A 15,629-nucleotide genomic window follows, 5' to 3' on the forward strand; every position below is an offset into this window, starting at 1 on the left:
TCACATATCCAATTATTTCTACTAACACAAGCTGTGCAGATGGAATGTATCGGTCCACTCCTCTTGGTGCCACACTCCCCCCCCCCTCCACCATACACAAAAGGACAACAATTTCAATAATCAAAGATGATAGGATCTTCCAAATCCTTCTGCCTCCCCACCCACAAAGAGTTACAATTTCCAATATTTATATTTTTCATAACTTGCGAATCTACAGGGTGAGATAAAGAAAACTGCAACAAAGTCAAATGCCATAATTTTTACATTTTTTTCATTCATTTTATTGAATAAAAGCAAAAATGTCGGAAATAGCATCAAATTTTAGAATAAGTTTAGATTTGTTCGAATTGGTCTCCTTTGGCAGTTCACCACTTTCGGCCAAGCGAAGAACTCTTTAGCTTCTTAGTACCTATTTTCTTTGTGTTGCGGTGTAAGTTCTTGCAGTTTTTGGAATTTCAATGGCTTTACCCCGAGCTCATTTTTCAATATTTGCCAAATGGAATATTGCGATATTTTTAGCTCACGAGCCAATGACAGCAGTTGCAGTTTGGCAGTCGATCTCAGGTCAGCAGGACAGCAAGTGTAAAAATAGAGCAAATGCCCCCGGCCAAAAAGCTAAGGGTAACAGTCCTGCCCAGGCTCTATGAAACCATTACAAAAACGAGATCTTCCAAAAACGATTTGGACATAAAGGGGCTTCTACCATATTGTAGTATTGTAGTTTATCGCATAGTCGGCCTCGCTCGACTATAGTCATGAGTAAGGTTTTTTTCTTGAAAAATATTTCCTAAAAAATTGGTGATTATTGATCTGAAAGATTCACGAAAAATATTCTTATAAAATCCACAATTGATGCCATTGACATTTTTTTCTTAAAGAGCGCAAGTCTTAGAGATAATAATCAAAAACAAATCCATGCTTCTAGGTCAGATGACCCATGTGGGTCGATCACTGAAAACATATTCGTAAAAACTCCACGTTCGATGATTGATGCTTGGAAAATTTAATTTTAAAACTACATGGTTATGGGACAAATGATCCTTAAAAAATATTCTTAAAAAAAACAAGTTTTTAGTTCGTGAGATCCGCAAAAATCATTTTAAAAAATGCAATTTAAAAATCCTTACAAAATATATTGAATTATGCTAATGAAGTGTTATTAATAAAGTTCCGATGGTGAACAATATTTTTTTTTTAAATCTAATTATATAGCTCAGATGACCCTTGAAAAATATGTTTTAGAAATTCGCATTTATGGGGCAGATGGCACTTTGAAAAAACTCTTAAAAATCCTTATAAAATATTTTTAAAGAATCAAAGTTTATAAATCTTAAAATACTTTCTTCTGGTTTTTCGTTTGGCTCGAGGTCAGAATTTAAAAAAACAGACGAATTTGTTTTTTTTTTTTTTTTTTTATATATATATATATTAATTTATTTGTCCGATATTTCGACTATCTTCGATAGTCATCATCAGGGATTTGAATTGGATTTTAACTCTTCTGTTTTTAAGTTCTCTGATGCAGGTTTTCCATCCTTTCCTATTTACTCAAATTTTCCAACTGAAAATTACAAGGAAAAGGAACAAACGTGGCTGGCACCCGCTTTACAACAATGGGAGTTTATGACACGTCTGACAATGTGACTTGCACCGTTTGGGGTCGGATGGATGGATATGTGCAACGGCTCGTGATGGGGGTTGCGATGTTTCATCATCAGCGGCGGCAGTGCTCGTTTTGCCAAAGAGTTATGTAGGATTCTAAAGAAAATTATTGAGGGAAGGCTGAGGGAGGGGGGTACTGAGTTTACAACTTTTGATTTGTGATGCTGCCTGTCGCAATACCATGGCCTACCTGGGTTTTCTCAGAAGCAATGGTCACATTTTCCTTTCCTTATTTCTTTTATGAGCCAACCACGCCGTTAATGATGCCGATGATGCCGAACATTGTAAATATCCAGCAAATTAATTTAATAAGTCACGTTGAAATATAAAACATCAACGTTGTTTGACTTCCTTGCTATTCGGCGTGATTTCCCCCTCCACCTGGCATTGCTCTCTGATTTTTTCCCTTTGTGTAAAAATAACAGCCACGGAGAATGGTGGCAAAACGGAAGTGTAAAATTAAACGTGTTAATTAACTACACGGATGCGGAAATCGAACTCGGCCAACAACAGCAGGAGGAGGAAGAACCACAAACACGCCAATGATGACGACAAAATGTTGGTTGGCCGCCACAACAGGTGTTTGCCGGAACACAAGTCAAGCATGCCGAGCATAAAACACATGTTATGTGTCAATGGTTTTGCTCCTATGGCCATGGTATCCTGGCAGAAAGAGGAGCGTTCGGTGTGGAAAAGGTGTGAACCGAATTAAAATAGTTCAGCGAAGTCGTCAGTTTCAAATACTAAGGACGCTTGAATGCAAAAACATCGGCAACAACAACAAACAAAACATCAATATCCTTTGAATGCCAAAAATCACGTTGTTGCCTTTAAGGACACACTACATTCACTGAATGCAAACATTGCACACATTAACAGGCTATATGCGGGCTCTCCTTGAAACACCGCAAACGGGGAGAGGGAGAGAGAAACGGTGCGAGAGAGAGAGACTTTTAAAGCTTTTTTGTGGTGCTGGCCTCAAATGCGTTTGCGTCAGGAGTAAAATGTGCCAAATGAAAAGCTTTGGCCAAAGCCGAAGGTTAACACGACCCAACGACCATGGCGTCGAAGACTATAAAAGGACATCAGGATAACAGTGAAATGTTAGTTTTATTCAAAACTGCATAGCAAACGGTTATCAAACGGATTAAAAATCACAATTTATTGAAATACCGATAACTAGAAAATACAAGTTTGAAAACTGAAGCAAGACCTACAGCCAAAGAAAAAATAAGTTCAACCGCAAAACAATAAGAGACACTCAAGGAAAAAATTTTGAAAATTTTATAAAAATTTCCGAAAAGTGAAAAAATTGGAGAAAAAATCAGAAACTATTTTCCAAAAAAAAATTCGAAATTCCAAAAAAGTGAAAACAAACAAATTTGAAAAAGGACATCTCAAAAAGAATTCAAAATATTCAGAATATTGAAAATTTCAAATTTTTAAAAAATTGGAAATAAAAACTTAAAAAATCAAAATATTTTGCAAAAATATTTAAATTAAAAAATCTTAAAAAAACTCTCAGAAAAATTCCAAAAATTTTTGGAATTATAAAAAAACTGAACACAAATTTCGAAATCAAAACATTGTGTGTTTTTGTTGTTGTTGTGTAACTCCCCAACAAGATACAAAATTCTGGATTACAAATATCTCAAAATGGATACTCTATCACCACATCACAAAAATGCCAAGGTCAGCAACTCCAGTAGTTCTGGCTGTTCGGCAGCCTCTTCGACCACGGATATCAAATCAACGCTGAAAAATCAACGTTCTGGCGATTCAGCAAAGCCATCAGGATTACGATCCAAATCGTTTTTGCTCTGTTTGGGCAAACATTTGGGACGCCACTTCAGCCACAGCCAGCATAACCATCCGCATCATCATCATCACCATACCTTGAGCCATAATGGCCATACCATTGTCTACAACAGCCAAGAGGATTTGCGTAGCTCTTCAACGGATTCCTTTTCGCTGAGCTATGAACGCAACTCTCGTTTGGATAGTTTGAACAATGGCAATGCCGGGACCTCCAGTTTGGATTTGAGCAGCGAAGAAATGAATTCCCGCACCTCATCGGCCTCGGGCTGTTCACGCCTATCGGCCGACCAAGAATTAGATATGGAAAATTGTACCGTCAATCAGCCACATATCTATATTGCCACCACAATTTATAGGGCCAGCAGTTCCTTGGATTGTCATGATGACATTGCCGACTACAGTGAGGCGGATAGCGGCAACTCGAGCAGTGATGAAAATAACGAAGAGGAGGAAGTAGAGGAACACGAAGACAGGCCCCAAACGGAAAACAATAAAAATTGCCTAAATGTCAATGGTAAAATTACACAAAAATCTAAATCCTCACCCGCATCTGTGTCAAACACACCTTCCTGTTCGCTGACCACATCCTCATCGAAGGGTTTGCATTTGAGCCGCTTGTCCATTACATCCTCAGTGAAAAGTATGCTGCAACATTTCTCCACGGTATCGGGTGTTACAACGCGTTCCTTGTCCTGTTCTAGTACGCCACTGAGAAGGGTTTGGGATACCAAGTGTCGTAAGTCCCAAACCAGTGGCTGTTCCACAAATGCATCCAGTAAATCATCATCCTCCACATCATCTTCCTCCGCCTCCTCGAATTCCAATTCCCGCAACCAATCTTCGAACAAGAAACCCGAAAAGAAACAACAAAGTATACTGAGGCCACCAATCCATTATGTCTATATGAAGGGTATGTCTGGCCTGTACTCAAGGGTACCCAGTTATACGGTATGCTGTCCCTATGGTACCCAGCAATGGGCCTAAATTTTAAGTTTAAAAAATTATTTAATTTTTTTCTTTTTCAATTTACCCCCACAAAATTCTAATAATTTAATTAAAATATATCACCATGACTAATGTAGAGTTAAGTTGTTACAAACAACGCTATTACGTGATGCAGTGCCTCGTTTGAAAAAAAAAAATAAGAAACAAAAACCCCAAAACACTCCCCCTCCCTTAACACACACTTTAGAGATTAGATCGGATAAAGTATGGCAAAGGGACTTTAATATTTTAGGGAATTTCTTAAGATAAACACAAAAACATAAAAAACACATATATTTTCAAAATTCCCTAGAAAAATTAAAAAACAACAAGACAAGGTAAATGAGATCAAAGAAAACCAAGTTTTCGCAAAAAATCCCAAAATTGCAAAAAAGAAAAATGTTTAAGTTTAAAAATCTATATATACACCTCTATAGCATTATAAGTCGGAATAAGTATAGCATATTTAAACAAAAGGCACTATATAGTTCAAATTTTTCGAAAAAAAATTGAAAATAGCAGAAGATTGACAAGGAAATTAAAACAATAGAGAAAAAATATATAAACGAAAATTCCGTAGATAAATATGAGAAGATATAATTCATTTGGAATATTTAATTTGCCCAAACCTATACTTTCATATAATTTTTCTCAATATTTTTATAAAAAAAACAAATAAAATAAAAAAATACCAATCAAAATACCATTCCAATATTGTCCATAAAAAACAAAATTTTAAATTTTAAACTCATTAAAAATACTACTCAAAATTCCCTTCCAACAAAGATCTGTAAAATTTTCCATAAAAAATTAAAATTTAAAATTTTTAAAAATTATACTCAAAATTTACAATATAGATCAAATTCTTTAATGCTTTTTTCGATATTTTTCTAACAAAAAATAACATCAAAAACTTTTAAATTCTAAAAATTCAAAATTCCCTTCCAACTAAGACCTGTCATATTTTTTCATAAAAAAAATATAAAATCAAAAATTTTGAAATCCTAAAAAATGGTATTCAAAATTTCTTTCTAACAAATGTCTGTAATATTTTCCATAAAAAAATTTTTAAATTTTAAAAATAATATTCAAACTTCACTATGTAGTTTAAATTCATTAATTTTATTCAATATTTTTCTACAAAAAAAATCAATCCTAAAAAGTCTCTTCGAACAAAGATCTGTAATAGTTTCCTTAAAAAATAAATTTCAATTTTTTAAAAGTAATATTCAAAATAACTTTCAGGCTCAGATCTTTTAAAAAATATTCAGCTTGGCAATTGGGAAAAAGAAAAAGTTAAGACCAAAACACAATTAAAGCGTTCTCCGTTTAAATTCTGTTATGATGTTTTCAATATTTTTCTAACAAAATATTAAAATTAAAAATTTAAAAAAAAAATTTCAAAACTCCATTTAAACCAAGATCTGTAGCTTCCATAAAAAATATAAAATTAAAAATGTTTAAAAATTATATTCAAAATTCACTATGTAGTTCAAAATTTGTTATGCTTTTTTTTCAATATTTTATAACAAAAAACATTAAATCAAAAATATTGAAATCCTAAAAACTGTTATTCAAAATTACCTTCCAACAAATGTCGGTAATATTTTCCTTAAAAAAAAAAATATTTTACAATTCTTTTGAAGCCCAGATTTTCTTTGGTAAATTTAGCTATTAAAAATATTCGGCTTTGATATTGGAAAGCGAAGCAGTTAAGACCAAAACACAATGAAACCGTCCTCCGTTATTTCGTCTCACACGTCGTCGATAGAGCGACAACGATAAAGCCATCTCCTTGTGGTTGGTTGTTTTATCAACGACTCGTTACATAAAATAACGGATGGCGCGTTTATTCTTCCACGGCCTTAAGTGTCTGTAATAATTGAATGAAACCGACTGAAAACGTTCACAACATATAGTGAGGATATAGAGTTGAAAATAATGGTCGGCTTTCGGTTTTATCGAATGGTCAATTTTTAATTTTCAATATCAAAAATCTATTAATCGGCCAATGGAATGTTGTTATTTAGTCTGTTCCAGAACTGCAAGACTGTAAGAGTTTTTACTACGATAACCGATTTTCACTGTATGATATCGAAAATAATTGCAAAATTAGTAGATTCTTACAGGTATTGGAACAGAGCAATTGTAATACATGATTTTTGCATTAAAATTTAACAAAGCATCCTTCTAAAATAAAACTAAACAAAACGAGACCAAATTATGTTGTTATTAAAAATTTTTTTTATAGCATTTATGCTTATTTTCATATTTTATAACTTAAACCCAAAAAAAAATTAAAAATTGCAACCCTGAATATTTTCCTAAAAAATTTAACCCAGAATCTTTCTAAAACAAACAACACCACTGTACTAATTGTAAGCATATCCAATGTATTTTCTCTAACCCCCAAAACAATTGTAAATAACAAAAATATTTTTAACTTTCTTTTATTTATTTACTTTTTTAATGCCTAAGCACACAATATTTTTCTCCCAAAATTTAAAACACAACCAATTGTAAAAAAAATAATTAACAACAAAAAAATCCAAACTATAACATATTTACGAATTTATTATTATTAAACACTGAAGAATGAATAACGATTTACTTCAAGTAAAGCAAAAAAAATTAACAAAACAAAATCAAACAAATAGCTGAAAATGTAATTCTCATTTTTTTTTCTAAATTTCAAATATTTTTTTTTATTAGTAACTACCACTTAGAACAAATATATATCATTATTCTAATTTCGAAAATAAAATTTACATTTTTTTCTTTAATATAATAATAAGTAGTTTAAGAAAAACAAAACATAAAATAATAATTATAAACTATTTTCTCTAAGAAAAATAAAACAATTTTGAAAAATAAGAAAAATCTTGAAAAAATTAAATCAAAACAATTATTTTATTTGAAATGAGACAAAGAGCACAATGTTATCTTTATAACACATTGCTTACATGGTGAGTATTTAGGGAAGGGAGGGAGAAAATAACATTGATGAGGGAGAATGGGGGGGGGGGAATCTGAAAGCTCATTCCTTGGCGAAGAGCAAAAGCAAAAAAACACAACAGCAACAGTTTCCTGTTACATTTCCCTGTAACACTTGTTGCTTAAACCACAACAAAGGGAAATGCTGTTGTTCTACTGTTATTTGTGTGAGGACATGTAAAGGGATATATGTACTATATTTAACAGGGTGGACCGTTGAATATGCTATAAGAAGACATAGAAATTCATAAAAAAAACACTTAAATGGAAAAATCCGAAAAAAGAAAAGAAACGCCTAAATAATGCAGTGCCGGGGAGTCGTTTACCTATGAAACACGCCAAGCATTTAATGTTTTAATGGACGAGAAAGAAGAGCTCTATGGATCTAGCCTTGCGATAGGGGAAAGGAAGACTTAATGCAAACTGAACAAATTGTGCATTTTGAATACTAACCAGTAAGGAAAAATCAAAAGTCGGGCGGTGCCGACTATATGATACCCTACACCACTATGCATATTTAGTAGTTCCCGTAAGAAAATAATTTATTTGAAGTAGATCATACCACCTATCAACATTTAGCTTTAGAGCATTTATAGTTTGGTTTCAGAGGGAACTAAAACATATTGTGGAGGCATATGCGATTCTGAATCGATTTTCACCAAATTTGAAGGAGACATTTTTATCTTTTGTACCAAATAACATTGCTATAGAGTGCATGATATCACTTCGAGAAGGATTATATTAAAAAAATATATATGCGAGCTGAGTTCCACAAAATGGAGACGTATGTCTGGAAATTCTCTCCAGATGAGCTGATATTAGCCATTATATATGGGAGCTATATCCAAATCTTAGTCGTTCTCAATAAAATTTGACAAAGGTATTTCTGAGCTCTATAAGATATTTGGTAGAGTAAATTCGGTGGGATGAGCCAATATTTAAGACTTTTGGATAGATATTGGTCATTTGGTGCACAATTAACCCGAAATCGGTTGAAGATTTATTAAGAGCTATATCTTAATCTGATCCGAATATCACCAATTTTAATAGGGTTCTTCCTTGGGCCAAAGAAATATTGTTTGCAAAATTTAATCTCAATCAGATAATAAATGCGACCTGCATTTTGTTCACAAGAATACATGGAGGGACTGGCATGCAAAAATCGACTCAGAAAATAATTCTATAAATATTCTCAGAAGTAACTATTGGTCTATCTCGCTTCCTTCTAAGTTACAAACAAATGCACAAAGATTTAATACCCTTACCTATATGGGTGTAGGGTATATAAATGCCTGACACGAACTGTTGGAATGAATCCAAAATTTTAAGGTGGACTTTGTTGAAGTAGTGGACACTTTCTAAAAATAAAATTATAACCTTAGATAATCTGATGGACATAGTAATGTTTTAAATTACTTTTTTGAGAGGATACCGAATGAGTTAGCCCTAATACAAAGAGGAGAGAGGAGAGATCCACCTGACCTAAGTCTTATCTTAATGTTTCTCTCTGTCAAATTTGAGCTTCCATTCGCTAAATAAGAAAGGTGCATAATTTTTGAAAATGTTGAACTTTTGTGGGAGAGATATAAGAGAAAATGGATCTATATTCCTCCATTTATATTTACCAAGAACACGTACTTGGATGAAAATCTCAAAAACCCTGTTTATTAAAACCTAAACAAGTTTGACCTGAGAACCGGAAACTCTTTGAGGTTTGATCTACGAACCCATACTGACATGTGAACAGAGAGATTATAAGAAAATTTGCAGTCAGTTCGAAAAAAGTTATAATTTTTTATTCAAATAAAAAAAGTTCGGCCGGGCCGAACTTTGAATACCCTTCACCATTTGGAACGAATTTAGCAATTCTCAAAACAATAAAATCCGTTAAAATCTTAAAATACCGAATGTAGCTGTTATATTAGGACCTACACGACGACATGGGCCTGCATATGTAACTATTGTCATAAGCCATAACAATATTGAAATACGAAACTTGAAAAAATCCGGTAAATAATGTAACTAAAATCATCAAAATACCGAATATATTAGGAGGTACTGAAATATGAGGCCTATACAAAGTCCTGGACCTGCATAGACAATTTTCTGTCATATGCTGTAGTTCCCATTACGAACTCTAAATATGAAATTTACATATGGAGTCTAAACGAAGACGTGGGCCTGCATAAGTAATTTTTGTCACAGCCATTACGAATTTTAGGTACGAAATTTGAAACAACTCAGGTGAATAACGTCCCTTGGACAGAATTTCTGGTATAGGTTTTTAGTCAATTCCATTGAAAAATGTTGTTAAAATTATCAAAATACCGAATATAGCTAGGTGCGTTATATTCGGAATATACGTCCTATATAGACAATAATGAAGTACTCGGAAAGAAATCCTTTTGTGGACTTTCAGACAATTTTGGCTACAATCATCAAAATACCGAATATCGGGAGGTACCGTTGTAAAGGAGACTATACAATATTGTAGACTTATATAGAAAATTCTCTTCCAGGGGTAAAGTACCCAGAAAAAATTCCTTGTGTGGATTTTCAGACAATTCCATTCAAAAATGTGGCTAAAATCATCAAAATACCGAATATCAGAGGGGTACCCTTGTATGGGGGCTATACGATATTAAAACAATTCTCTTCTAGAGCTTAAAGTACTCGGAAAAAACTTCTTGTGTGGATTTTCAAACAATTCCATAGGGAAATGTGACTAAAATATATACGATATACGATATCGTGGACCTATATAGAATAAAGGGAGTAAAGGGAGGGAGCAAAGAACTCCTTGTGTTAATTTTAAGACAATTCCATTGAAAAATTTGGAAAAAAGCATCAAAATACCGAATTTCGAGGGGTTCGGTTGTATAGGGGACCGTTTAGCGCATCTTCGAACTTGACCTGTGCTAAATTTTAGCTTCTTATCTTTATTCGTTTTGACTTTGATTACAACAGACGGACGGATGGACAGTTAAGCTGATCGGAAAATGTTGCGCTGATCAAGAATATATATACTTTGTTATGTCTAAAATAATTATTTCGATGAGTTACAAACGGAATGACGAACTAAATATACCCTCCATACTAATTATTGTGGAGGGTATAAAAATACAAATAAAAATAACATCAAAGTGACCCTGTGATTTCTCGCATGTGAAATGAAATTATCCTTCTATGGTTAACAGTTGCTGGAGATACTTCTTAAAGTGTGATCTCAGTCTGAAATTTTCAAACAAAAATATGTGAAGAATGGTTTCTAGCCCTCTCAAAACGCCGATATATCTGTTTTCCGTTTAAATCGCTACCATAATAATCTACTGAGTTTTTCCTATAATCTTTTTTATGTTGCATGGCGTAATTGTTTTGTTAAATTGAAATATTAATAGCAACTCTCTTAATTCAATTACATTAACAATAATAAGACAATTTTTTTCCAAAATAAGTATTTTAAAAATGGTCCCCTTTCAGTGGTCTTTGAACAATAGCGGAGTTCCAGGCTCTTAATTTTCCGCAATCATTGTCATAATTTCGCACAATGACTAACAAGGCAACCGGCGGTGCTGTGTATCCAACCAACCGCCAAGATATGTCTGTCATTTGATTGACTAGCATGATTACCTTCCCCCTGCTCCTTCCTTCGGCTCGCTACTTGGTGACGTTCAAATGCTAATCAAATAAACAAACACCAAAGTTCAGTGAATTCTACCCTTCAGTCCTCATACTCGTACTGTTGCTCCGTTTTTTATTTCCCTCCTAATTTATGTATAACCATGTAAAAAATGATCCAGGGGAGTCTAAAGCTGATAAATAAATTTTGCCAGCGCATTATGATAGCTAAAAATACTTTGGGTTCCTTTTTCTGTTCAATCGCAGACAGAAAACGAAGAAAAACAAAACGTACATTCATATACGAGTAGATAACAAAACGAAGTGAGTTGTAAGTTTTCTTTGCCAAGGAAAATTTTTGTAAGCTCTTTATGCCAAACATTACTTGAGACATAAGAGCATGTGTGTGTATGTGCGAGTGTGCATATGTGTGTAAAGGGGTTTTAAAATCCATGATATCTTTGCTACTCGTTTATTTACTCCCAAAAAAATATTGAATATTAAATGATGAAATTGTATTTCTTCGAATTTTTCCCAGCTGCAACACTTCCGTCAGCTAAAGAGTTTCCAGGAATTCTTAATATTCTTTCCATGCCTACCCGATGTTCCATGAAATTGGAAAATTTTTAACTATTTTTCTTCATAAACTAAATAGTCAGTTATGAATATTTCCCATTAAAAATTTGGATGAGATGGAAGACAATGTAAACAGTTAATGTTTTTTTCAATAATGGTCTAGGGTCGGAGTGTGATGGGGATATATTTTGTTAACTATAATGTTTTAAAATTGTAAAGAGGTTGAAAATCAATTTAAAATGGGTATTTTGGCACAATATTTTTTAAGGAAAAATGAAAAGAATTCAAATTCTACGAATACATCCATACTCCTCCCAGCCATTATTATTTTTCAAATATTTATAATTAAATTTTAAAGTTTTTTTTTTCAAAGGACTATATTTGCAGATTTCCTAGAATATTTCTTTAAAGAAATATGGACCAAAAAGATGTTTCTACGTACCAAGACATTAAAAATTGTCAATTTTTTATAAATCTGTATTCAAGGACCAGAATTCCTAGATTTTTAAAAATATTTCTGTAAAGGCATATGGGCAAGGGGCGAATAATTGTGAGTCTTTGAAAGACTATGTCTTCTAGGATCAATAGGCCAATAATCATTGATTTGAGTATTTTTTCAAGGACTGACAAACCAATAATCGCGAATTTTTAAGATTTTTTTTTAAAGGATCAACACAACAATAAGCATGGATTTTTTAAGAATATTTTTCAAGGTCTAACAGATAAATCATCGTGGAGGTTTTAAGACTGACAGACCAATAATCGTGAATTTTTTAAGAATATTTTTTTAAGGACTGACAGACCAATAATCATTGATTTTTTAGGAGTATTTATTCAAGGACTAACATATCAAAAATGGTAGATTTTTCAAGAATATTTTTCAAGGACTAACATCCCAACAATCGTGGATTTTTAAGAATATTTCTTCAAAGACTAACAGATCAATAATCTTGGATTTTCTAAAAATATTTTTTTAAGGACTAACAGACTAAAAATCAAGTTTTTTTAGGAATACTTTTTCAAGGACTAACGGACCAGTAATCGTGGATTTTTAAGAATATTTTTTGAAGGACTAACAGATTAATAATCATGGGTTTTTTAAGAATATTTTTTCAAGGACTAACAGATTAATAATCGTGAATTTTTTGAGAATATTTTTTCAAGGACTAACAGATTAATAATCGTGGATTTTTTGAGAAAATTTTTTCAAGGACTAACAGATTAATAATCGCGGATTTTTTGAGAATATTTATTCAAGGACCAACACAACAATAATCGTGGATTTTTTATTTTTTTAAATATTAAATGGATTGCATGGATTTTTTAAGAATATTTTTTCAATAATCGGGGAAATTTTAGGAATATTTTTTCAAGCACCAACACAACAATAATCGTGGATTTCTTAAGTATTTTTTTTCAAGTACCAACATACTAATAATCGTGGTTTTTTTAGGAATATTTCTTCAAGGCTAACATACCAATAATCATGGATTTTTTAGGAGTATTATTTCAAGGACTAACAGATCAAAAATTGTAGATTTTTTAAGAATATTTTTCAAGGACTAACAGACCAATAATCGGGGATTTATTAAGAATATTTTTTCAAGGACTAACTGACCAATAATCGTGGATTTTTTAAGAATATTTTTTCAAGGACTAACAAACCAATAATCGTTGATTTCATAAGAATAATTTTTAAGGACTAACAGACCAATAATCGGTGATTTTTTAAGAATATTTTTTCAAGGGCTAACAGAACAATATTTTAAGAATGTTTTTTCAAGGACAAACACAACAATAATCGTGGATTTTTAAGAATATTTTTCAAGGACTAACGAACCAATAATCGTTGATTTCTTAAGAATATTTATCAAGGACTAACAAACCAACAATCGTGGATTTTTAAGAATATTTCTTCAAAGACTAACAGACCAATAATCTTGGATTTTCTAAAAATATTTTTTCAAGGACTAACAGACTAAATATCAAGGATTTTTTAGGAATACTTTTTCAAGGACTAACAGACCAATAACCGTGGACTTTTACGAATATTTTTCAAGGACTAACAGACCAATAATCTTGGATTTTCTAAAAATATTTTTTAAGGATTAACAGACTAAAAATCAAGGATTTTTTAGGAATACTTTTTCAAGGACTAACAGACCAATAACCGTGGATTTTTAAGAATATTTTTCAAGGACTGACAGACCAATAATCGTAGATTTTTTAACGAATATTTTTCAAGGACTTACAGACTAATCGTCGTGGACTTTTAAAACAATATTTTTTCAAGGTTTAACATACACCAGCATCAAACAGGTCAGCTGAAAATATGCACCTTCACTTGCCAACAGAACTGAAGCGCCGGCCATGGTGATGGTGTGGGCCGCCATAATAGCCGATGGTCGTTCTCCGCTCGTAGTAATCCATCAAAATAAACGCCGAATTTATCGCGATCTTGGACATTCCAACAGGACTCAGCACCATCGCACTCAGCACGCTCCACCCAAGAATGGTTAGAAAATGAGGTTCCTCGCTTCATTTCCAGCGCACAATGGCCACCAAAATCTCCGGATACCAATCCGTTGGACTATTGTGTCTGGAGTATTTTGGAAAGCAAGCGCTTCGCCGGGAATGGGTCAAAATACCGCAGAGCAACATTCGGGCAGCGTGTGACGGTTTGAATGGCCGTTTGACCAATTCGAACCAAAGATGACCAATACCAAAGGTGGCCAATTCGAACACATCTAAACTTATTCTAAAATTTGATGCTATTTCCGACATTTTTTGCTTTTATTCAACAAAATTTAAGAAAAACTGTAAAAATTTTGGCGTTTGACCTTGTTGCAGTTTTTTTTATCAATCATCCTGTATATCTTCAACAGATTCCGAGTTAATTTTGGCCAATATCAGTCCAAAAGTCCTGAATTATGGTACATCCCATCGAATTCAGTTTACAAGAAAGTACATCGAATTCGGAAAAAATCGGTTCATATATAGTTATAGCTCCAATATATGTGTCATCCGATTTCATATTTAAGTCCCTAATAATCGTAGTATGCATTCGAAAACAATGATATTTCGTACCAGATATCTTATAGAGCTCGACAATACCTCTGCCAAATTTCATTAAGATCTCTACTGATTTGGATATAGGTCCCGTATATATCTTCAACCGATTTCAGGTTAATTGTGCAAATAATGGCTAATATCAGCCCAAATGGAATGAATTTCGCGACGTACGTTTCCATTTTGTGTATCTCTGCTCCGATACATATATTTTTAATATAATCCTTCTCGACTTGATATCATGACCACTATAGCAATGTTATTTGGCATAAAAGATTAAAATGTTTCCGTCAAATTTAGTGAAAATCGATTCAGAATTGAATATGCTTCCACTATATTAGTTCCGTCTGAAACCAACTTATAACTGCTCTAAAGCCAAATGTTGATAGGTTGTATGATATACTTCAAATAAACTATTTTGCTACGAGAGCTCTACTAAATAAGCATAGTGGTGTAGGGTATCATATAGTCGGCCCGCCCGGGTTTTGACTTTTCCTTACTGGTTTAAAGATGTACATGGACAAATGGACCAAAAACTGAACATTTTCCCATCGCTCTGCAATTTTACAATTCTACAGGTCACAATTAAAAACCAATAGACACGGAATTTTGCATGAGGTTGGAGCTTAGGAGTCTAGCATTTTGGATGAACATTAACTTATATTTTTATCCAGTAAAATTGACCACAACTAAATGGGTCAGTATCTAAGGGAGCTTTACCATATATTATAGTGATGAAGGGTATCACATGGCCGATCCTGCACTACATTAGCCTTTGCTTACTTTTTATACCATCCACCATAGTACGGAGGGTATATTAAGTTTGTCATTCCGTTTGTAATACCTCGGAATACTCATGTCAGACCCAACAAAGTATATATATTCTTGATCAGCATAAAATTCTATGT

General features: G+C 32.9%; 1 protein-coding gene across 1 annotated transcript; it reads left to right on the top strand.

Annotated features, from left to right (window-relative positions):
* The first annotated feature begins 3,221 nt into the window (after positions 1–3,221).
* Positions 3,222–5,052, top strand: LOC101894774 (serum factor response D). Its single transcript, XM_005189063.3, has one exon. The coding sequence runs from the start codon at positions 3,319–3,321 to the stop codon at positions 4,462–4,464; it is 1,146 nt and encodes a 381-aa protein (XP_005189120.2). The 5' UTR covers positions 3,222–3,318; the 3' UTR covers positions 4,465–5,052.
* Positions 5,053–15,629: the final 10,577 nt, after the last annotated feature.

This window comes from Musca domestica, unplaced genomic scaffold (assembly GCF_030504385.1).
Source record: "Musca domestica strain aabys unplaced genomic scaffold, Musca_domestica.polishedcontigs.V.1.1 38, whole genome shotgun sequence".
NCBI classification, from domain to species: domain Eukaryota; kingdom Metazoa; phylum Arthropoda; class Insecta; order Diptera; family Muscidae; genus Musca; species Musca domestica.